Here is a 20608-nt window from a genome sequence, read left to right as displayed (position 1 = left end):
TGAGGTTTCTAATTACTATACCATACTACCTAGCTTAGATAAATCTTCACTGTTTCTTCACCTTTAAATTATAAAACATAAAACTCCTCCCAGTGTATATATGGGATATGTGAGGTTAGAGTAATAGTTGTTCCATAAAGTGCACTGAGTTCCAGGGAGAGGAGCTAAATGTTACTGTTTATTCCATCTTCATGATTACAGACATTACAGGGCAGGGTGGGCACACAAGGCAAATCACTCTTCTCCTATTTAACCAGATGCAGCATTTTGGCATTTTATGATATATAGATTGATTTAATTCATTGACTTAGGTTGAAAGCTGGCAACAGCAAATCTTTATAATTTAGGATCTTCCTCCATAGTTAATCCAAGGATCTTAATTCCTGATTCTACACTATGAGCTCTGAAATGGTGCTCACTGCAACATTCTTGAAGCTTTCAGGTCTGAATCTGAGAGATAACACTGTCTGTTAAAATCTGTCCTCCTCTTGGCTAACTCAGTCCATCAGCAATCTTAACAGTTAAGTTACTATATAAAAATAAAACTGTTCTCAAGCATTGATTGAAACTGTTGTGCTGGGATCCCTTTTCAGAGCATTAGCTCCCTGAGAGAAAACAGAGGTCCTAGCCAATTGCTTCTATGAACAATTACCCCAGTACAGTGTGCCTAATCTCCTATGCAGTATAACTCAAGAGGTCAGGCAACCCTGACCATCCTGACAAGTTTATCAGTATTTACATACAAGGTATATTTAAAGCCAGATCAAATATTGCAACCATAATCCCAAGAAATCATTCAATTTTAGCACATTGAGTTCCTGCAAGATGCCAGAGCAAGTGAGAAATCATCTCAAAGCAGAGATGGTTCATCTTTTACAAGTGAGAGGAAAACATCAAAGAGGAAAGAAAACTCCTCCCTCCTAAACTCATCAAATTGATGGCTATCTTCACAGCCTTAATTGACAAAATCCAGAACTCCTCAATTTCCTGATATGAGGAGTCCATTTTCAAGGTGACTGTCAAGGTCAAGAAGAGCTTTCAGGCTTTTCTTTGCCACGTCCCATGAACTCCAGTCCTTCAATGGGAATCTCTTTCTCCTTTATTGCTTTCTGATGGGAGGAAACAACACATTATAAAGGTCTATATGAAGCTTGAGGACCAAACTTTGTAAAGAAAATATGATGGTACAAAAGTAAAATCAGACTGGACTATAAGGACTCCCAACCATGATTCAAACCTCATAAAGAAATTAAGTTTAAGACCAGAGAGAGATTGGAAAGGAGTTGTGAGGGAATCGTCAAAATTCAGAAGTGGAATTTAAACAGTATCACCACTCTTGTGACAGGCACAAGTACAAATCTGGGTTCCAGGACTTACTGGCTATTTGACCTTAAGTAAGCCTCACTTTCCCATCTGTAATGGGATAAAGATAGCAACTCCACCTGGAGTCACCCTGAGGATGTTTTTAAGTTAACTAACTGGGAGTACTTTGCCCAGTGCTATTCTTAAAATTCAAAGCAGTTGCACATTCACTGGGCTGGAATGAAAATTTCCTGGTTGGTCAGGAGAGAGAAAACAGGCCAATGAAGGGATTATAGCAACAACAAAAAAGAGACCCTTCATAATGTCTAACAGGCCCGAGAGAGGCTAACATCCCGCCTCGCCCCCCAACCCCCCAACAATAGTGGAAAAGTGCACCACTGCAAACATCAAGGAAACTGATTCTAGTGAACTTGGACTAATGACTTCCTATTTCTGGGCGTGAGTGTTCCATGTATAAAATACGAATAACTATGCCAACTTTGCAAGTTTAGGATGAGCACCAAGTGGACGCGTGTTCCAGTAACATGCCTGTGGCCGGGGACACCGTAGAGAACCCGGGGGTAGAGGCGAGAAGGCTCGGGCCGCAGCTCACCTGAACACACTGCTGGTAGCGCTTGAAGAGGTCGGTGCACGGGTCCCCGGAGCCGTCCCCCTTGAGGAACTTCTCGGCAAACCAACGATTGAAGCACTGGTCGTACTCGCGCTTCATGTCCGTGCAAGCCTCCCCTACGCTGTTCATGGCGGCGGCGGCGGCGGCGGCAGCAGTAGCGGCGCCCTCTGATGTCATCACTCTTAGGCGCGTCGCTTGGCTTTATGTGAAGACGCACTACGGAGGCTGAGAAGGAGGGGAATGTGGGCGCGGGCGGTGTGGCTGGCCTTTCGGGGCCCGGCGGGCGGGCGCCGCGGCCTCACCGCCAAGGCGGGTCCTCAGGTAAAGGCCAGGAGCGTCTAGGCGGGTGGCGCAGCAGGTCGGGAGGCGGAGCAGGCCCCACCTGTGACCCATACCCTCCGCCTCATCCCCCAGGGAAGTGTTCGGATCACGGCCGAGATGATCGAGCACCTGGAGCGTTTAGCGCTAGTGGACTTCGGGAGCCAAGAGGCCGTGGCACGGCTGGAGAAAGCCATCGCCTTTGCGGACCGGCTCGGCGCCGTGGACACAGACGGAGTGGAGCCCATGGAGTCAGTACTGGAGGACAGGTAAACTCGCGGCTGCGGCCCCCAAAGCCTTGCCTACCATTTAAGGTGGCGATCAGTCTCATTTCACAGAGCGAGAAAGAACCTTAACAAGATGCAGGAACTTGCCCACAGTCACCGTGCAGGTAAGCGGTTTCACTCTTCTCCTTATTCACTGTGGATCCTTTGACTCCTGTTTAAAATCCTCGAGGCCTCCCAGTGTAAGTGGGAACAAAATCCGAACTGCTCATCATCGCCCTCGAGGCCCTACTTCATAGAGTCCCTGCCTACTACTTGGACATACTACTCATCAGTACAGCCACATTGACTTCCTTACAGTTTCTCCAGCATACGCAATTCGTTCCTCCTCCAGGATCTTTGCACTTGCTATTCCCTTTTTCTTGGACAGTGTCTCCTTAGCAGGTTTTGGCTCATTTCCTCCAAAGGGCCTCTCCTGACCACTCCAAATCCCCTCTCCTCTTCCAGTCACTAACTCCTTATCCTGTTGGGTTTTATTCTAATATTTTTCTGGATCATCTTATTTTTGTTGATTTGTGCCTCTTGCTGTTAGAACGTGAGCTTATGTCTGAGTTGCTTATTGTTGGATTCCTGTCTCAAAATTTTACAAGTACATATTTTCTGACCTAGTGGTTCCCTGTGGAAATATCTGTGAAAGTGCATCAAGATATATGCACCAGTTTCCAAAGTATGCACATCTGTTTACAATACAAACAAAAAAGAGAAAAAATTCTAAGTGTCCTTCATGGCTAAACACATTATCATAAAATGTAATATTTGGCAGTTGTTAAATACAGTGAAACTGATAACCATAGTATATGCTGGTATGCAAAGGTCTCCAAGATATATTTAATAAAAATGGCAAAGTTGAGAACATTGTGTATGGTATTATTGATACTTTATGTGTAGACTATTTTATGTATTCTGGTGTATGCATTAAGTTTTGTTTTGTTTCCTGAAAGGGCATGCAGGAAACTGTTAACTGTGGTTAGTTTTAAAGAAAGTGGAGATGCAGAGTGAAGTTTTAACTTTTCATTTATATCAAGGGCCAAAAACACAAATGCCTAAGGGGGCAGGGTAGTAATACAAGTAGTGAAGTAGTGTAGTATAATGCAATAGGGAGGGGTGGGTCTTGGACAAAGGAGCTTGTGAACACTATACTTAAAGGGCACCTTAAAGCCTCTACCCACCTCTACCTATTGTTGCTTAATACATTTTTAAAGAAAATGCTTCTTTTTGAAAAGCATACTTGTTTGCTGTTTGGGACTACAGCTTCTTAGAAAGGATGGGTATGTAGCTCATACAGATAGGTGCAATCTACAACTTTTCCTCTTGGAATTAAAAAAAACAAACTCCTAGTACAGGTGGGAGCAAGAAAGATTAGCTGCCATTAGTCAGTGCCAATAGGGAGAGACAGACCTATATGTCACCATAATCTCTGTGTAAAGTGCTTTCTAGCCTCCTGTTCTCACCTCCAGGCTTTGATTCCTTCAAATCCTGTCTCTATTTTGTAATCAGATGCTCAGGTCTAGAGAGGTTAACCAATTTGCCCAAAGTTATACAGCACTTCAAAACAGAAATCTGATGTCATTCTCCTACCCAAGCCCTTCAGGTGGCTTCCCAGTGCTCTTTAGGATAAAGACAAAAGCTTCACCATAGTCTGCAGGGCATCATTTAACCTAGCCCCTGCCCACCTCTCCTAGACAGGGCTGTAACTTTCAATTCCTTGAGCTCTCCATTTTTGTTCCTGCTTAGAATTCTGGGTCCTTGCCTTTACCCCCACCTCATCCCACTCCTCTTTTTTGCCTACTCAATTTCCTTTCTTCTTCAGATTTCAACTGCCACTTCCTCAAGGAAGTTTTCATTCTTCTATATTAAGTCAAGTTCCCTTCCAGGACCTGTGGCTCTCATGGTATTCAATAGAGTTGTAATTTTACATGTATTTATATACATCTGTTTGAGTGATATTTCATTCTCTGCCCCTCTCCTACTGCTCATCCATGTTGCAGGGAGCATGTCTGTTATTGCTCATCATGTTCTCAGTATCTAGCACTGAGCATACACTCAGTAAATATTTGTTGAATGTTCCTTATTAGTATCTATGGGAAAGGAGGGAATAGAAGCTCAAAGAGATGTCAGAATTTCCCAGGTCATCTAGAGGGTAACTATTAAAAAATGCACATATTACTCAGGGAAGAGTCTGTGAAAAAGATGAAGGATTTGGATCCGGCAGCTGGAACAGTGACTTCGTATTCAGCGATCTGCAATCTTGCCATAAATTTGGGAACCAGTGTGGGTTAATGATTCTATTTTAGACATGTGACACTTGTAGGACTTCGACATTTTGAACATACTGTCTGGCATTTGAAACAGAACCTAGTTAAGTGAAGACAAGTGTTAAACGGTTTTAGGTGATAGCCACACTACCTGTAAAAGCCCTGACTGGCTAATAGAAATCTCTTGGCACATTAATAACCTATCATTTGGTTTGAGCTAAAAAGCATTAGTGTGCTTATGTGCAAAGCACTAAGATTTTATATGTATTATCTCAGTTATCACATACAACCCTGGAAGGTAAATACTAGTATCTCTTTTATAGGTGAAGAAACTGAGGCTCAAAAAGGTTATGCCCCAAAGTTTCATAGGTAGTAAGAGGTGAAGCCAGGACTTGGAACTCAGAGCCTCTGCTCCCAAATACTGCTCTAGATATGCCATCTAAAGTCAACCCCTAGAAACTTTACTATACACTTTCATCTCAAATCCAGAGACTGACTCAGATGACGACGTCTCTGATTGCAGCCAAATACTTCAGTGTTTAGGATGTTCCTCAGAGGGCCGGCCCGGTGGTGTAAGCGGTTAAGTGCGCGCGCTCCACTGTGGTGGCCAGGGGTTCACAGGTTCGGATCCCGGGTACGCACCATCGCACCGCTTGTCAAGCCATGCTGTGGTGGCATCCCATATAAAGTGGAGGAAGATGGGCACGGATGTTAGCCCAGGGCCGATCTTCCTCAGCAAAGAGGACTGGCATCCGATGTTAGCTCAGGGCTGATCTTCCTCACCAAAAAAAAAAAAAAAAAAAGGATGTCCCTCAGAGCCTCATTTGAAACAAAAACTCTTAGCCAAATCGATTAGCTCTCATTCCAGTCTGCATTAAACTAGAAATAAATTAGGAGGGAGGGAAAAGGCTTGTAGATGGAAGTAGAGTGGTGCCCACAGAAATGACTCCTGGCAGCCTAATACCAGGAAAAGAGGCAGAAAGAAATTAAAACAGTGGCAGAACTGTCCCATTGGTCAATCCAAGGGCTGACAGAGGCGCTTCTTCCTCCATGCTGCCATAGTGCTTTCCATTAAATTAAATGCTATTTATTAGCATTTCCCAGTTACTGGTTTAAATTTTGCCTTGTCTGTGAGCTTTAGAGGGCAGGAATTTCTAGTTCACAGGTGAAGCCTTCCTCAACCAGGGTTTTTCACCTGAACCAGAACACAGAAAGATTCAAGTGACTTTTTCAGTTCTCCCAAGGATGGTACATAACTGTTAGCCCAGATGCATATAAGTTGATTTATTCTCAAAATGGGTGTCCTACAGTATGTGAGCTTAATTCTCTTGTAGAACCCCAACTGAGAAAGATGAGGTGAGGTGGACTTTTAGTCAATCAGTAATTGATAGCACCTAAAGAGCTCATCTGGTCTCATTCTGTGTTTTATGCATGATTCCGAGGTCAAGAAAAGTTAAGCGACTTGCCAACTGAGGGGTCTGCTTGGTGTGCCACCCTCAAGGAGATCCTGGGTTCAGTAGCCTATGATTAAGAAAATAGGGTGGTGTGGGTTTATTCTAGAAACAACTCCATCATAAACAGTAATTAGGTGGAAGTGTGTGATAGTGAAAGAGGTGAATTTTGTTTTTCTTGGAAATGTCACTTACATAGGAAACCTGATTACCAAATGAGTAAATAAATCATTTACTATTAGATCTGCTGGGAAGCAGAAGCTTTTAACTACCTGTCGGCAGAGTAGTCTTACTTCTGTCAAAATTTCCAAGCACTCAGGAACAATTAGCAGCCTCCATCCAGTCTGTATGTACTAGGCAGGTTATGTGTGATTACAGCAGGTGATGTGCATAGGCATACTCTGAGTGGTGGAGACTGAGGTGGACCTGGGGTGCACTAACTCCTTCTGAAAGGAGGAGCAGGTGCTCTTTAGCACCCTCCTCTTATTGCCATGAGAATGCAGGCCTAGCATTAGCAGATCATCTTTTTTTAACATCATTTCATTTAATCTTCCCAGAAATTCTATGAAGCATTCTACACATAAGGAAACTGATACATGGAGAGGATAAGTAACTTGCACACATGCCACATGTGGCTCTGGAATTTGAGTTCAGCTGTGATTCAGGAACCCAAGCTCTTAGCCATTTTGTTATACTGCCCAACATAAATATAAACTCCAGAAAAGTCCAATGGTCACCTTTATGGATGATTTTTATTTTTTGTTCTCCAAGTTTTTTTGTTGTTTTTTTTTTTTGCTGAGGAAGACTCGCCCTGAGCTAACATCCGTTGCCAATCTTACTCTTGTTTTCCTTTTATGTGAGCCACCACCACAGCCTGGCCACTAACAGATGAGTTGTATAGGTCTGCACCTGGGAACCAAACCCAGGCCGCGGAAGCGGAGTATGCCAAACTGAACCACTAGGCCACTGGGGCTGGCCCTCCAAGTTTTCTTAAATGAATGCATAATCCTTGTACGGTTAAAGAATAAAAATCTAGTGCAGCCTTCACTTTTTTTGGCAAGAAACTTAGGCCTGGAAAGATCATACTTGTTCAAGGCCACACAGTTAAGACAGTGCCAGATCCTGGAATAGACTCCAACTCTCCACTCTCCACACTATGAATGTTTATTGTGTCTAGTCTTAGGCTGAGTGCCACAAAAGAAATAGAACTAGTCCTTTCCTAAAAGAATCTTATCATGACAGCTTAGCCCTTTAGGCAGCCTCTGTCCAGATGTTCATGTCACATGCTTGCCCCTTTGTCCCATTAGGTTTAGCCCTCAGTCTATGTCTGGCTCAAAGCAGAAAGAGCTTGGCTGCTCCCCAATCAGTGATTGAACAAACTGCTTATTTTCCAGCCCAAGTATCTGGAAGCAGGCTCAGACCTCTTGTCATGTACTTTTTTTTTTGTGAGGAAGATCAGCCCTGAGCTAACATCTGTGCCTATCTTCCTCCACTTTATATGGGACGCCACCACAGCATGGCTTGACAAGCGGTGCCTCGGTGCACGCCCGGGATCCAAACCAGGCTGCCAGCAGCAGAGCTCACACACTTAACTGCTATGCCACAGGGCTGGCCCCATCATGCACTGTTAAACCTTGAAACAGTAGTGAAACCTCATAGGTATGTTCACCTCCTGTTTGGTTTCACTGGTTTGCCATCTGGATACTTTAATGAAGCCACTAGGCCCAGAGAACAGTGGCAGATTCTTGAGCTATGGTTTGTGGTGCATCTTGCAAGGGCAGGCACTTTTATTATCCCCAAAGGTGGCTGTGGTGAAAAAAGCACTCATATTAGGGGTACCAGAACTGGGGTCAAATCTCAGTCTTGTCACTTAAGAGCTAATATCCTTCAGTCACTTATAACCCACTCTTGAGCAAGTTTCTGCACCTGCCAGGAAGTCCATCTTCCCATCCCCGCAATCCAGCTATTTCTTGCCCATCGTTTAGCAGTGACATCACCTATTCTGAGTACCTGTTCCTCACCCAGGCTGGGTTAGGTGCCCTTCTACTCCCTTGGCAAACTTTGCTTACATTTGTTAGATTTAACAGCGTATTGTAATTGCCTTTATATATCTCCACCACAAGCAATTTACCCATAGTGATCATCCAAAAATATTTATTAAACATATCAATCCTAAGGAATAATTACCACCTACCTCACAGGGTTGTTTGGAGAATCTATAAACCGTAGACTGTTATTTGGTCTACTGTTGACCCCAGCTCCTCCATCTTCGAACCTAACTCAAGAATATGCTGCTCCCTTGTTCTCCCATTCATGACCCTCTCCACCCATGCCCTAGAAGCCCTGTCCTCTGAGAAGGTAACCTTAAACTTCTGGTTTTGTAGATGTCTATACTTGAGATCCGATAATGTGATAGAAGGCAACTGTGCTGAAGAAGTACTACAAAACTCTCATCGAGTTGTGGAGGAGTATTTTGTGGCCCCCCCAGGTACGTGTCCCACAAAGTGATTTAACAGACTGTTCCACAGTGACCTAAGAAAATAGTAGAAACTGTAAGGCCCACATTTGCTATGTGAAAGCACTCTGAAAAGTATAAAGTGGGAATTATGTGAATGTGGTCAAAAGGTACAAACTTCCAGTTGTAAGATAAATGAGTCCTGGGGATGTAATGTACAACATGATGACTATAGTTAACAATACTGTATTGTATTTGAAAGTTGCTAAGAGAGTAGATCTTAAAAGTTCTCATCACAAGGAAAAAACTGTAACTATGTGAGGTGACAGATGTTCGCTAATCTTATTGTGGTAATCATTTTGCAATATATACATATGTTGTACAACTTAAACTTATACAATGATATATATCAACTATATCTCAATAAAACTGAAAATAATAAAAAATAAAAAACACATGTATTAACAATAAAAATAAGTATAAAGTGCATATAGGTGGTGGCATTAAGGTGGCAGTAGAGTCCCAGGGTCACACTCACCTCTAGGGGCCAGTCAGTAACAGGAACAAGCAAAACAGGACTGGGGCAGGGAGGGATGTGTCCAGTGGCAAATCTGGAGCTCAAGCTCTCCCTAAAGGGGCAACTGGCATCTGCTGCTTCTCACTCAGTGCCAGGGAAGAATGTGAGTCCATTTTCCAAGAGAACCTGGACACCTGGCATTTTTTCTGATATTTCTGAAATTTTAAGTATTGGCAACTAATTCAAGATTTAAAAAAATAAAATACCACGCAAATAAAACATACCTGCAAGCCAGATGCATCCTGTAAGCCATCAGTTTGCAACTACTGGTGTGGAGATTTGCATCTTTAAACCTCACTGTAACTATTTTAAATGGAAGCTTTAAAATAACACTGGGCCAATAATAAAATCAAGAACCTTGGGTAGGTTGAACGGTTAACATCTCCTCTGCAGATAGGTGGGTTCTCAGAGCTGCTACATCCCTCTGGACATTTGGGAATAGACTAGCGTAAGTACTCGGGTAGACAGCTTTCCAAGTGCCAACTTCAGGTTCAGATCCCCTCCGAGAACCATTCTGAACAGGCTTCAGAGATAAACATTAACCCTCCAGCTCAGGGATTACCTCTTTGATCAAGACCAACCAGTTAAAGGAAAGCTCTGGTTGAAGCAAGGATGGGAAGGAAAGCTAAAAAATTTGTGAGCTCTACTCTTTTTTTTTGTGAGGAAGACCGGCCCTAAGATAACATCTATTGCCAATCCTCCTCCTTTTTTTTTTCCCCAAAGCCCCAGTAGATAGTTGTATGTCATAGTTGCACATCCTTCCAGTTGTTGTATGTGGGACGCCGCCTCAGCATGGCCGGACAAGCGGTGTGTCGGTGCACGCCCGGGATCTGAACCCCGGGCCGCCAGTAGCAGAGCGCACGCACTTAACCGCTAAGCCATGGGGCCGGCCCCTGTGAGCGCTACTCTTAATCATGCCTCTGATTCACTAAGCCACCTGAGTTAACTGTGGAGAGAAATAAGATTTTATAATCTATCTCAGAGCCTGATCTCAGAGTTGTTTCAGCAGACATATCCATTGATCATATATGCTATTTCTCAAGTAGAACTTTGTGTCAGACTTTGCTTCTTGGGGCAAACTGACTTCACATTCATAGTCTTTCCTTCCACTCCCATATGCATATAAATGGCTGATTAACTTGTCTCTGCTCCTTACTTAAAAGTATTATTAGGCTTCTCTTATTAACTGATTCTTTCAGATAGTTAGAAAAACAGGATAGTAGCTACACTTATTTCCATTGCTTACTTTCCATGACAAATCAAGTGGTAAGTTAGCTCAGTAGAGCCAGTTGGGAAGCAAGGTCAGCTATAAACATTCTTTTTTGTTATTGTTTTCAAACAGGTAATATCTCTTTGCCAAAGCTGGATGAACAAGAGCGCTTCTCACATAGCTGAGTAGCTATTCTGGGAAGGGTACTCTGCAAACACGTGGAAGCGCAATGATATTTTGTTATTATGAACACTCATGTTCCCACTTCCTTCAGTCACCTGAAAAAATTGATGGTTAAGTATTTTTTTGTAACTAACTCTTCTGAAGACAGAATTGGCAAAGATCTCATCAAAACAAGGCAATGAGTTCCTGATGCTAATAGAAAAGGTATTGTCAGTTTCCAAGGAAATGGATCAAGTATTTACTCACAGGCTGTTCCGTATGGAAGATGTTATCCCCATTTATCTCTACCCCAAAAGACTGTCTACCAAACTACACTTTGGTGAATTTTCCTGTTTACATAACTGTTAGACACTGTATCTGATCACCATGCGACAACCTAAATTGTGCTTTTTAGTTCCTGTTTCCATCAACCTTTTATCTTTATTGAACACACTTGAATTTTTTCCTGGATACTCACTTTATTCCAAGCAGAGGGCTAACTTTCTGCTCAAGTCTGGAGAGTATTCAAAGCAAACTACAGCTTGGGAGCTCCTAACCTAGAACCGTCCACTCCCACAAAAGTGATTATTTGCCAAAAGGACACTAGCCGCACCTAGAGTTTCTCTTTCTGAAAAGAACTTATCATAAAAATAGCCCTGAGGTAGCTAACAATACTGTATTGTATACTAAAAATTTGCTAAGTGGGTACATCTTAACTTACCAGGTATAAATAAAGGAGTAGGGAGGAAACTTTGGGAGGTGATGGATATCTTTATGGCTTTGATGGTGGTGATGGTTTCATGGTTGTATATGTAACCCTAAACCCACTGAGTTGGATCCATTAAATAAGTACAGCTTTTTACGTGTCAATCATACTTCAAAAAAGTTTTTTTTTAAAAATAGCCCCGGACCTGGAACAAAGTAGCCCCTCCCCACCATAATCACTGAATTGAGTGGAATCCAAGATAGTAGGGTTTTTGTTTTTTAAAAAAGCTCAGATACCGGGGCCAGCCTGGTGGCACAAGTGGTTAAGTGCTCGCAATCTGCTTTGGCGGCCCGCGGTTCGCAGGTTCAGATCCTGGGCACACACCGACACACCGCTTTCAAGCCATACTGTGGCGGCGCCCCATATAAAGTGGAGGAAGATGGGCATGGATGTTAGCTCAGGGCCAATCTTCCTCACAAGGAAAAAAAAAAAAAAAGCTCAGATACCAATGATAAATGAGACTGATTTAGGACTAAAAGTGATAGAACCAGAATTGTTTTTTTCCTAATCAAACTGCCAAAGTTAGTTTTGGCTAAGAATTCCTCCATGATCTTTATGCTGCTACCCACTTTAAAAAGTCTGTTTTTATTCTTCCCATTCCCTTCCCCTATCTGAAATGCTCCTTTTTTCTTTAAAGCAGCTTAACTTACAAGCTTGGGCTTGAATTACAAGAGAACTCTGAATCTGCCCTTAGGACTGAAGTTCTCAAACCACCACCAGAGCAACCATCTTTATCCCCAAATAAAGTTATCCACTCCTGCTCCTTACCAACTGGTTACAAGTTGCCACTTCAACTCAATGATTTTTTTTTTTTAATCACTGTGCCTGTTTGGTGAAATCTATGAACTTAATCAAGGACAACCACACATGTCAATTACTAAACGTTTAAAATATATTTCTAAACAGAATGGGCCGACTCAATCACAGTAACTGCTGATCTCCATTGCAGAGCAACCCACAAAGACACAGCACTGATTTTTTTCCCATAATCAGGGGTGAAAAATATACAACTTGTTCTGAACCAAAACCACAATTTCTGCAGTTAAAAATGTTTCACTGCTAATATGGCCCTGGTAGAAATTATGTAGTTTTATTTCCTTTAAAAAAAAATTAAAAAAATTTCCTAAGACACTAAATCATCAATCTGGAATGTAGAGTCTGAGCACAAAGCAGCTCAGTTCACCTAAAAAATAAAGAAAAAATTCCCATCACCTGTCTCAGTAGGGCCTGAAAGGAGAGAAGTAGTGTGGGGAACCCCTGCTTTGGTATGGAGAGTCACGGCCCCTTGACCCAGACCGAGACCGTGAGTAGCCATAGCTGGTGCTTCTCTCTGGATAAACTCGGATGTAGGAAGTTTCACCCTGAAATCCAAACAAAAAGAGTAAAGGAAAAAGTCAGACCCAGAAGAATAAAGCACGCCAACACCTAACATGGCTGCCTAACAATAATATTTAAGTATTGAGCACTTACTGTTTATCTGGCACGATGTTATCTCCTTAAACCCTCACAGCAATGCTATGAGATAAGTAATTAGCCCATTGCAAAAATGGGAAAAATTGTATGTTATCTGCCCAAGGTGACAGATAATAAATGGCAACTTGATATGTAGTAAATGCTAAATACTGTTAACGTATCTGAATTACTGCCACTGAGCCCCAAAATCTAAGAACTGGAAAGGATCTCAGAGGTCATATATATGGTTCAATCCTCTGCCACCTCATATATGCATCTTTGGATGGGCACCTATGGAAGGAGGTAACCTGTATTCAGCACCTCGCAGGTGTAAAGGCCTGGGCTAGATGCCCTAGTTTTCTTCATAATTTAGCTTCCTGGCAAGTCATATAAGACAGTGCTATTACTGTGACTATTTTGCATACGGAGGAACCAGGGTTCAGAGAGTAGCTCGGCTAAGACTTTAATAAGCAGCAGAGGAGTTATGTCCAGGCTGGCCTATCTCCAGGCCCTTTGCCCTCAGCCAGCATTACTAGAAGATACAAAGATGCTAAGATGGGGCCGGCCCCGTGGCTTAGCGGTTAAGTGCGCGCGCTCCGCTGCTGGCGGACCGGGTTCGGATCCTGGGTGTGCACCGACGCACCGCTTCTCTGGCCATGCTGAGGCCACGTCCCACATACAGCAACTAGAAGGATGTGCAGCTATGACATACAACTATCTACTGGGGCTTTGGGGGAAAAAAATAAATAAAAATTATAAAAAAAATAAAATAAAAACTCATCGCCAAACCCAAGGTCATGGAGATTTAAAAAAAAAAAAACAAAGATGCTAAGATGAAAGAAACCAAATGCTTTTCCCCAGGTGAAGTCAATAATTGCCCTTACTGAGAGCCTCCTTTGCAGAGTAACTGAGGACCAGGTGCTGTTTTGTTTCTGTTCCAAATTCAAGTCCTAAAGGATAGTCTGAGCAAAGCATTGTTAAACTGCACAGCTTCCATACCATAAAATTAGGGATTATATGTATGAGTCCTTAAAAAAGAAATGGGCCCAGAAATTTATGTCCCCAGACATCCCTGAATTCCACACCAAGTCAGGACAGGATAACCAGAAAAAATGATATCCAGTTGGTGGTCTGGTATCTGCTCTCAATGATATCAAAGGGATAGTCACCATTTGAATCAGACCGAGAGATCCAAAGCAGCAACCACCTTCTTAAAAGAAAGGACATCGAGAACTAAACTAAGTCCCAAGGGTGAGGTGATCAACCACAAGAAAACGACAACCTGACTCAGGTTTCAAAAAGGATCCTGTACTACTTTTGGGAAAGGAAAAGTGAAGAGACAACTCAGCCCCAATAGCAGTACCTAGAAAGGCTGAGATGATGAAGTTGGCTTGTAGAGCCCAGACTAGACCCAGAAGGACAGCCATAATAATTAGGTTCACAGAGGGACATTGCAGATTAAGCCAGTTGTGAAAGGGGTGTTATCACAGCATAGCTCACCACATTATGACAGACTGTACCAGTTTTCTCTCTAGGTTAAAAATACTATGACTGCAGACTTCTCTCTGTTATGACCCTGCAGGGCTTAGGCATGATGAATTCCTTGGCTTTGTCCACTTAAGATAGATCTTTAATGGTACTGTGAGGTCACCAAATGGCAAACACATGGCCTGTTGCTACTTCTGCTAGTTCAGCTTCAGGTGGAGTGGTCTGAGTATAAGCTCCTTGACAGAAGGTGGAGACCCACCTCATGAGAGCGGAATTTGGTGTCATCCAGTTTACGCAGGGCATATTCCATATCTTCTTTTCTGAGATACTCAACCATCCCCATGCCATCCTTCTGCACATCTGCATAACAGACATCCCCAGCTTCTCGCATATGATCCTTCAGGTCCTGCCAGCTGCCTGATGGAGGAAGTCCTGGGCACGGAGAACATAAGAGAAAAAAACCACATCCTTCAGCCATGTTAAATGCCCTGTTAAGAGCTAGCAATACCTAGAGTCCCTTCTCCATCAATCACTACTTTTAAATTCTGAGGGTCCCCAAATCATAAATCTTGATAAGGGACACGAGACCAAAGAAGAAAACTAAAGTATATGTGGTAAACCACCTTAAGAAGCTGGTCCTAGGCTAATCTTCCAGAGACCAAGCCTTTCCAACAGAGTAGGAAGTCCATTCCATTACAGGTTTAGTATCTCTAAGAATTCACAGCCTTCCTTTCTTTGTCCTTCATGATTAATACCAAACTCGCAAGACTTTGAGTTCTAATTTCTTCCATTATGCAATTTATCAGTGCCAATTATTTCTTGCCTGACTGGGTTACCAGGACAAAGAAATTTTGAAACCATCCAATGAAATAACCAAAGTGTAGCTGAAAGTAACAACACAACGAAAATCTAAGGTTTGTTTTCTTATAGGTGTGAATGACTTACAAACTAGACAAAGTACCTCTTAAAAGATCACCAACATTCTTCAATACAGTGGGGGAAAAGGTAAGACTCAGACGCTAAAACTAGTTGGGAGTCATACAACCCTACCTGATGTCATGAAAGGGAAATGTGCTCCTGCTCTCAAAGGCTGTGTTTACCGCTCACAGCTCAGGACTGCAGCCATTTCCTAATAGTTTTCTAAGCAGGATTTCAGAGCAGCATGGAGAGAAAAAAAAATATGTATGACATCCTGAAGGAGGGAATAGAGTTCTGGGGTTAAAAAATTACAAAGGGACACAAGATAGGCAGATACTGACAGTATCACTCTTAAGCACCATGGAAGTCTGCTGATTGTGTGACATTCACATCTAAGAAGGTGCCACGCTCCTCAATAGATTTCACTCCACCAGGGCCCTAAAATGCCCCTGCAATGTGCAGAAGGCCCCAGGTCTTTACCAGTGTGTTAATATTTCAAAAAGATGCATAAACCTCTGAGCTTAGCATTTCATCACTTGTCAATACTAGACATTTTGTTCTATACTTTGCAATACAATCCCTAAGACTTCAAGTTGTTGTTTTGTTTCTTCTTTACATATTTCCAAAACCACCACAAAATCTGGCCCTTTTCAGGATTCAAGCTGGGTCAATTGTTCAAATCTGGGTCCTGGAATGTCTTTCTAGCTAGTCTGATACCAGGGTACATTCCAAAAGAAAACACCTTTAGAATTCCAGCTCAAGGGGTTTTGCCATCATCTTCCCTTTCAACACTAGAAAACTCCTTTATAAGAAGCAAGTTTATACTCTACCAAGGCTGCACTACTGGTGCAATTTCATTTGCAAGATACCTGCCTCAATGGCAAGACAGGGCAGGGCTTCAGACTGTCACTGTGCGTAGGCTATTGAAAAGAAAGCCCCACATATCCCGTGCACTGAAGAATAACAGCTAACATTTCTTGGAGGCCAGACTCTGTGCTAAGTATTTTACATGTATCATCTCATTCAGTTTGAAAGGAACATACCTGAAACAAGAACTCGGAAATCAGATCTTCTTGTAGGAGGCCCATTCCTCCCACCGCGGGGCCACCCACCCCGACCTCCGTAAGTCCTGGGGAACTCCACACGAAGCCGACACTGGCCGTAATCATAACCATTCCTTCCATAAATTGCATCCTCAGCATCTCTGCAAAGAAAAGTTTGGAGTCAGTGCTTCTCAGGAGGCTGACTGACTTCCCAGTGAGGGGCATGAGTAACAAGTATAAGAGGAAAACCTAGAGTGAGAAAAAAAAACAAAACCAAACAGGGTCTTGATGCACTACTGTTTTGGTTTGAAGACCTTTCACGATATTAGAATTAAACTTCACAAATGTCACACACTGGGTTTTCTAGGTATGAATGGGTAAACATAACTTAAGACTTATTCAGAAAAAAAATAAATTGCTAATAGATGTTTGATTTTGCCAATAAAATTGTTTCTTTAACTTTAGTGAGCAGTTTCTCAAAATGCATACCATACACTATTCTTTCAATATTCTTCCACAAGGCCTAGTACCATCAAGTCTATAAACAGAAAAACCCATTTAAAAAGAAGGCTCAAAAGACAAATGCAAATTAGTGCTTTGTGAGGAATATGGAACTCTCTCAAGGGTATCTTTTCAGCATGGTCTGGGAACTAAGTTGTCAAAACCACCCTCTGGGTACGATTTTGCCAAAAGAGATAGATATTCAATAAAGTTCTTTAAGTCTTTTCTAGGGCTCTAGGTGAGTTAGAATGCCAAGTTGGTTCTCCAGTATTGGATGGGAGAAAGAATGCCCTCAGAGCATGGGTGGACAAGCAGAGCTGAGGATGTACTAATGAAGGCATCATTCAGTTGTTACAGGCACATACTCACTTATCAAGATTCTAGTCAGGATTAAAAGCAATGAGGACCACATCCAGTGCAACCCTAGTTACATTTATTTATAACGCAGTGGGAGAAAGGAGACTGTTAAGGTTTAAGAGCAGACTTTGAATACAAATTGACCTGCGTTCAAATCATTCTTCTGCTTCTTACTAGTAGCTGTCTCTGGGTAAGTAAGGGATCAGGATTTTACATCTCTAAATGTGAGTACTATGCCTATTTCACAGAGTAATTGTAAGGATTAAATAAGATACTATGTGTGCAGTGCATTGCTTGAAACTTGGCATCTCGTGATATCAAAAGAAAGCTTTTCTCTTATGAAAGGAATGAGGAAAGAGATGACAATGTAGCATATCATACAATAAGCCTGTATTTTAAGGGGCAGAACAGAGGTTCAAATCGTATCTTAATCCCTTACTAGCCTTCTCTTTTATCAACTCTCTAAACCCTCAGTTTCCTCATCTGTAAAATGTGGTTAACAGTACCTACCTTATACATTGAGGAAAATGCTAAATAATACGTAGCATGATGACTGTTCAAAAAACACACCGAACTGTTACTAATTAATAGAGGCACAACCTTCTCCAGTTTAGGTGTGAAAATGCCTAGTTCCATTTTGAGGCAAACGGCAAGACACTGGGAATGAGCTCCGTCAGTCTTCAGCCCCCAACGCCTCAGGGTGCTTCCCGCCGCCCCGTCCTGGATGCCCTCCTCGCCCCATACCCCGCCAGGTAGGCAAGACACCCTGCCCCCCTCCCTGTCGTGAAGCCGCCGGGCGCAGCCCAGGTAAGGCGTTCCCTGAGACCATGCTGGAAAAGAGCGCGGGCTCCTGTCTACCCCGGGCGCAGTGACCAGGGCAGTGCGGTGGCTTCTAGGAACCACCTGAAAGTTCCTGGGTCTTTTCCGGGCCGAGGGCCCACGATGTTTGCAAAAGCACAAAGACCCCTTTGAGCCGATTTAGGGATCGAGAGCTTCCGAATCCGGGGGGCCCTTAGCACCTAGCGCGGCCTCCCTCATTAGACGGGGGGACGTGAACTCAGAGACCCCTCAGACTGCTTCAGAAGTGTTTCCAAATCCCCGGTGCCTTCACAAGGCGCAGCCCTGGCCCTGCGGCGCGGGGCGCGCGGACGGAGATCTGACCCGTCACAGAGACCCCTTTACGACCTGCAAAGGCAGCCCCAGCCCCGCAGTCTGTGCCCCCTAACGGCGCGTTCCGGGAGGGCGGTCGGCCACTCCCGCTCTTCCCGGAGTCCCTCCGGGCTGGCTCAGGGGCCAGGGTTCCCGAGCCCCGGGCCGCTTCCCCTCAGGGCGCCTCTCCGGCCGTGAGGGAGAGGATGGTCATCTGCACCGTCCCGGAGGCCGGTCTGCGCCGGCACGGCCCTCCACAGGCCCAGCTTCTGTGTTTTCAAGTCAAGTCCAAAAATAATAATAGAGGAAGTGGCGACGGGACAGAGGACGGCCCGGAGCCTGCGGCGAGAGGAGGCCTCATGCTCCACCCGGGGGCGCCCTGAGGGGTCTGCGCCGGGGGGGAGGGGAGCCGCGAGGCGGAGGGGAGGCGGGAAGGCGGGGCCGGGCCGCGGGCCGGCGGGCGGACCGAGCGGGGCCTCACCGGGGGTCCTCGAAGCGCACGAAGGCGAAGGGCACGAGCCCGTGCCGGTTCTTGAGCTCGATCTCGCGGATGCGGCCGTACTTGTAGAACAGGTCCTCCAAGTCTTTCTCGCGCACGTCGGTCGGAAGGTTGCCCACGTAGATGCGCCCGTCTCCCTCGCCGCCGCGCTCGTCCGCCCAGCCCGACATCCGCACCGCCCGACGCCGCGGGCCCGCCGCAGCCCACTTCGCCGCCGCCGCCGCCGCCTCAGCCGGGGTCCCCCCGCAGCGTCCCCGCGGGCTCGGAGGCGCTCAGCCGCACTGCATTGTGGGAACGCGGAGCGGAAGCGAAGGGGTCGGAGGAGGCAAAAGGAATCCTCTTAAAGGGGACGCGGCTGCCGTGACTGCGCCTGCGCACAGGCAGGCGCCCCCGGTAGGTGCAGGCGGGGCCCTGGGGCGACGAGAGGGAGAGCGTGGGGTTGGGCGAGTCGGATTCAATTCCCGAAGGCGGTTCCCTCACCAGCTTCGTGGACTTGGGCAAGTGACTGAGGCTCCCGGGGCCTCAGTTTTCTCCCTGTGTAGCGCTCCTACCTCACAGGCTTTTGTGAGCGCGCACTGAGACGACGCGGGTGTAGTGCCAGGGAGGGGGCGCCCGCGGGCTGTCACTCTGTGTGCGGGGCACCGGAGGGAGGGAGTCAGGCCCCGGCCGCAGGCTGACCCCGCAGCGACCTGGAGGAGTCCCGAGGGCTGGACACGGCGGGGCTGTCGCGGCCCTCAGCCTCAGGTCAGTAGTCCTCTGGACCACTCTGTCCCCATTTTACAGTTGCTTAGAACTTAGGGTGTAAGATGGTTGTAAGAGGGCTGAGACGGACTCCATAGCTTGGACTTAAAGTTCATAGTTGACAAAGAGGGAGGAAAAGAATCGTAACTGTCGCAACTATTGTTATAGAGTGCTTCCTGCGGTTTGTACTTTTCATCCTCACCCAGGATGGAGGGATTCCGATATTACGGGTGAGAAAACTGAGGTCTCGTATTGGGGTCGGGATTAGAACCCAGAGCCATGCTCCCAGCCTATGTGCTGAGTCCTTCAGAAGCTCAGGAGCCCAGGTAGACTCCCACCTTGGCACCTTTTCACATTTACCTCCCATTGTGCAGGGCATTGAACCTGGAGACGGTACAAAAATGAGGCCTCGCATCAGAAGATTCTTGATCTAAAAAGATTTTTCGTATTAAAAATGAAACCTCTTTGGATTGGTGGGTGGGTAAATAAATATATGAGAAAGCAAATGCGGCAGAATGTTAACTATAGAATCCAGACCGCGGGTGTATTCAGTGAGTTCACTATACCATTCTTTCAACCTTTCTGTGTACTTAAAAATTTTCATAATAAAAGGTCGAGGGGTATGAAACTTGTGCAAAACAAACTATTAATGCTAGCAATAGCAAGGGCATAAAACCAAACATTTAATCTGAAGGTAGCTGATTTGTAGTTATACCACCTCTGAGCCTTTTAAAAATCAAAACAAACAAAAAATTAGGCACCCACACAGAACTACTGAGTGTGTAACCTTTTTGGAGGGCAAATTGATGGTATACGTCAGGCCCTGATAACGTACATATACCTCTTGATCCGTAATTCCACTTGCAGGATTTTAACATAAGGAAATAAGAAATTCTGACAATAAATTATGTATGTTCATTGCATTCTCTGCAATTAAAAAAAAATTAAACTGCTGATAATAAGATAGTGGTCCATGCAATACTGTTGGATGTTATACAATTATTAAATCATGTTTTGAAGGATAGTAATGTCATGCTGATTTAGTTATA

General features: G+C 44.5%; 3 protein-coding genes across 3 annotated transcripts; 1 reads left to right on the top strand and 2 right to left on the bottom strand.

Moving 5' to 3' along the window:
• Nucleotides 1-157: 157 nt before the first annotated feature.
• On the bottom strand, nt 158-2187 carry TRIAP1 (TP53 regulated inhibitor of apoptosis 1). The gene is made up of 2 exons (XM_004429913.3): nt 1916-2187; nt 158-1109 (listed from the first exon to the last, which is right to left on the bottom strand). The coding sequence occupies exons 1-2, from the start codon at nt 2108-2110 to the stop codon at nt 1026-1028; spliced, it is 279 nt and encodes a 92-aa protein (XP_004429970.2). The 5' UTR covers nt 2111-2187; the 3' UTR covers nt 158-1025.
• Nucleotides 2143-14786, top strand: GATC (glutamyl-tRNA amidotransferase subunit C). The gene is made up of 4 exons (XM_004429912.3): nt 2143-2254; nt 2348-2520; nt 8626-8729; nt 10616-14786. Exons 1-4 carry the CDS (start codon nt 2174-2176, stop codon nt 10666-10668), a joined length of 411 nt encoding a protein of 136 aa, XP_004429969.2. The 5' UTR covers nt 2143-2173; the 3' UTR covers nt 10669-14786.
• Nucleotides 12481-19050, bottom strand: SRSF9 (serine and arginine rich splicing factor 9). The gene is made up of 4 exons (XM_004429911.3): nt 18801-19050; nt 16313-16473; nt 14611-14783; nt 12481-12772 (listed from the first exon to the last, which is right to left on the bottom strand). Exons 1-4 carry the CDS (start codon nt 18986-18988, stop codon nt 12629-12631), a joined length of 666 nt encoding a protein of 221 aa, XP_004429968.1. The 5' UTR covers nt 18989-19050; the 3' UTR covers nt 12481-12628.
• Between the last annotated feature and the right edge of the window lie 1558 nt (nt 19051-20608).

This window comes from Ceratotherium simum, chromosome 35, assembly GCF_057802395.1.
Source record: "Ceratotherium simum simum isolate JZ-2026a chromosome 35, ASM5780239v1, whole genome shotgun sequence".
Classification (NCBI taxonomy): Eukaryota; Metazoa; Chordata; class Mammalia; order Perissodactyla; family Rhinocerotidae; genus Ceratotherium; species Ceratotherium simum.
The sequence above is the reverse complement of the archived record's forward strand: the minus strand, read 5'-3'. Positions and strand labels throughout refer to the sequence as shown.

Coding starts and splice junctions, on each gene's coding strand:
- GATC (XM_004429912.3), top strand. CDS start 2,174: ATGTGGGCGCGGGCGGTGTGGCTGGCCTTTCGGGGCCCGGCGGGCGGG. Junction 2,255..2,347: donor CCGCCAAGGCGGGTCCTCAG/GTAAAGGCCAGG, acceptor CTCATCCCCCAG/GGAAGTGTTCGGATCACGGC. Junction 8,730..10,615: donor GTATTTTGTGGCCCCCCCAG/GTACGTGTCCCA, acceptor GTTTTCAAACAG/GTAATATCTCTTTGCCAAAG.
- SRSF9 (XM_004429911.3), bottom strand. CDS start 18,988: ATGTCGGGCTGGGCGGACGAGCGCGGCGGCGAGGGAGACGGGCGCATC. Junction 14,784..16,312: donor TTTCCGAGTTCTTGTTTCAG/GTATGTTCCTTT, acceptor CTCCGTGCCCAG/GACTTCCTCCATCAGGCAGC. Junction 12,773..14,610: donor CCAAATTCCGCTCTCATGAG/GTGGGTCTCCAC, acceptor TTTGGATTTCAG/GGTGAAACTTCCTACATCCG.
- TRIAP1 (XM_004429913.3), bottom strand. CDS start 2,110: ATGACATCAGAGGGCGCCGCTACTGCTGCCGCCGCCGCCGCCGCCGCC. Junction 1,110..1,915: donor GCTACCAGCAGTGTGTTCAG/GTGAGCTGCGGC, acceptor TCCTCCCATCAG/AAAGCAATAAAGGAGAAAGA.